Genomic DNA, 2888 nt, shown 5'->3' with positions numbered 1-2888 from the left:
GTTAGTGGTTAGAAGGGTTTTTTATTTTATTTATTTTTGTGTTTGTGGTGTGAATCGCTGCTGCTCTGGTGCTGCCCATTCAACCACCCTGCTCCAGGGCACAGCCCCAGCTCTCCCCCAGCACCAGCTGCTGCCACCCACGGCCCCAGCTCCCGCTGTGCTGGGGACAGGCCAGCCAGGGGAAAAGGACACGTGGCACCACCAGCTCAGCCAACATGCTGGTGGGGCCTTCACGACCAGCCCCATGCCCGGCCCAAGGTCTCTGTTGCTTTTTGAGGCAGTGGAGAGGAATAGAGCCACCAGCTTTGGCTGGGGAGGGACTGGGCAGCAGCACCTTTACAGCCCTACTCTGCTACCGGGACTTTGCCTTGTTTTCCCCACAGGACAAGCCACGAGGGAGGCACAGCCCTAGGCAGCAGGACCTGGCCTGAACCCTGCCTGCTCTTCCAGAACACTGAGCCACACAGAAAACTGAGCATGGTACAGTTACACAGCTCCAAAAGCACGGAAAAGGGAGAGAGGGGCCAGGCTCAAGGGATAATGGGCATCACGACCCTCCCCAGGCTGCTGCCTGCACACCCATGTGGTTTTGTGGCATGGGGACAGTGAAGGGGGACACAGGGAGCTCAGCACCAGTGCAGGCTGCAGCTGGGACCAGCACAGCTGGTGCTACTGGGAGGTGGCTGGTGATGCAGACTGAGTGCACGTGGAGGGAATGAGGCACGACAGTGTGATGAGGGGAAATTTGCTTTTCACCATCCTGGGCCACAGCAGCGCCAGAAATGTGCAGCTGCAAGAAGCAGGGAGCTGCCAGGTCACTTGAGTGCTGTCCTCAACCCACGAGGCTCCTGCCTGCTGACAGCGAGCGTAGCTGCCCTGTCCCCCAAGGAGACGGCTCCTGTTCCCAGGGTCCACATCTGTCCAGGGCATGAGGGGACTCGCTGAGCAGGCACAGCTTCACCAGCACAGGCCGTGGAGGAGGGCAGAGCTCAGCCTTTGGCTTGAGCAGCTGCTCCCAGAACCCGCTTGGCCCGATGAGCACCAAACAGTTCACAGATTTGCAGGCAGAGAAAGTCCCATTTCTCCACGTTCAGTGTATGGAGGGGCCGCCGGCTCCCGCCGGGCGACCCGCCGAGGTAAGGACGGGAGGTTTGCCGTGGAAAGCACGGCCCTGCAGTTACAGCATGGGGACGGACAACAGGGCTCTGGAGGCAGTCGAGGGATCGTTAAATTACATGCTGCCATATGAAGACACACGCAGACACACACAAGCTCTTCTGTAAACTGGACTCCAGTAGATCCCAAGGAACTCGGCTGATCCCACGGCCAGTGCTGGGTGTGGCATCCTTACATGTTCCCGCGGTACGTGATGTTGGTGAAGGTAGACGTAGCCTCTTTATATAAAGGGTTGTTGCCCTGGAAGAAGGAGGAAGAAGAGAGTCAGACTTTGTGCTTGGCATCGGCCTTTGTTCTGCTTTGCAGCTGGGGAAACAGAGGCACCGTTTCAGCATTGAGTGGTGGAGCCACGTCTCCACTCGAGGCTTTGGCTGCGTGGTTTAAGGGCTCCCCATAAGGTTTTGTGGGGGAGAGCAGGGAAGAGCTGCTGTGGAGGAGAGGAAAGGCAGCAGGACCTCAGCAGCAGAGAGGCCTCCTGAAAGAGCCACCCCACCCCTTCCCTCTGGGGAGGTGGGAGACAGGAACTGTCTCAGCCCCCTCCCTTGTGCTCCGGGTGCCTCAGCCCTTCCAGCATCCCGTGGCAGGAGGGATCTTCTGCCTCGCTCACGGGGTGGAAACACTGGTGAGGACAGTGAGTAAGAGGGTCACACTGGTAACAAGTGCTTGGGAGATGCTGGAGGTGGGAAAATCATGTGGGACATCTGTTGTTGCCCTGGGACTGCAGCAAGCTCAGGGAGGGGGTGTCCAGGCTGGCAGTGTCACCCTGAGTCCTGCCTGTGACACGGTGCCATGCTTCAGTTGGGATGGGGCAAGCTGGTCCCTAAGGACCATGCCCTAGAACCACAGGCAGCAACCAGGCTCTTGTATGGGGACCACTGGGATTTGGATCCGGTCAACCCAGGAGTCAACCCAGGGATTCAGGGACTTCTGCCCAGCACACCTGACCCGCTGGCCCTCACCGTGTCCCACTTGGCCCTGGCCTTCTCCTCTTCGAACCGGGCAAACTCCCGGCGGTCATGGATGGTGATGAGGAGCTTCCAGACGAGCAGGATGGCGAGGCCAATGAGCAGGATGGCGCCCATCACTGAAAGCAGGACCACCAGGACGTCCGGCCCCTTCGGGCAGTCTGGAAGAGGAAAGAGGGCAGCGTTGGGGGAGTTCCTGAGTACCCCCAGGGCAATTAAAAGCAGCTCTGAGGCTGCCTGGCCATGGTTACATGGGGTTCCTCTGGTCCCAGGAGGGTTTTGTCCTTCCCTGTTTGGGAGCAGGACTCTCCACCCTTGAGCACAGCAGGTTCTATGAAGGAGGATCCCATCCATGGGGTGCATGTGCTGTGATATTTGAGCTCCTGTCCATAGGGTGGGGGCCTGCACTCAAGCCTGGAGCTGCCTTCATGGACCTGATTTTGAAGGATCCATGGCCACCCAGCCCCTGGCTCAGCTGGAAATCCTTCCCTGTTTGGGAGCAGGACTCTCCACCCTTGAGCACAGCAGGTTCTATGAAGGAGGATCCCATCCATGGGGTGCATGTGCTGTGATATTTGAGCTCCTGTCCATAGGGTGGGGGCCTGCACTCAAGCCTGGAGCTGCCTTCATGGACCTGATTTTGAAGGATCCATGGCCACCCAGCCCCTGGCTCAGCTGGAAATCAGACCCTGAGGTTGCTGGAGACGCTGGGGAGGCCGTGAGGCGGCCCAGGGGGCGGCCACTGGC

At 59.2% G+C, this 2888-nt stretch overlaps 1 protein-coding gene across 1 annotated transcript in view; it reads right to left on the bottom strand.

Moving 5' to 3' along the window:
* Positions 1-1347: 1347 nt before the first annotated feature.
* The window catches only part of ITGB3 (integrin, beta 3 (platelet glycoprotein IIIa, antigen CD61)), a 20785-nt gene continuing 19244 nt past the window's right edge, over positions 1348-2888 (bottom strand). Inside the window, exons 16-17 of the mRNA XM_010132457.1 lie at positions 2136-2306; positions 1348-1416 (exon numbers count right to left, since the gene is read on the bottom strand). Of these exons, the coding sequence (XP_010130759.1) occupies positions 1348-1416; positions 2136-2306 (240 nt within the window). The remainder of the gene's footprint in view (positions 1417-2135; positions 2307-2888) is intronic.

The sequence above is a fragment of the Buceros rhinoceros genome, unplaced genomic scaffold (assembly GCF_000710305.1).
Source record: "Buceros rhinoceros silvestris isolate BGI_N320 unplaced genomic scaffold, ASM71030v1 scaffold12653, whole genome shotgun sequence".
Lineage (NCBI taxonomy): Eukaryota > Metazoa > Chordata > Aves > Bucerotiformes > Bucerotidae > Buceros > Buceros rhinoceros.
Note: the sequence above shows the minus strand (reverse complement) of the source record. Positions and strands in the feature narration are given on the sequence as shown.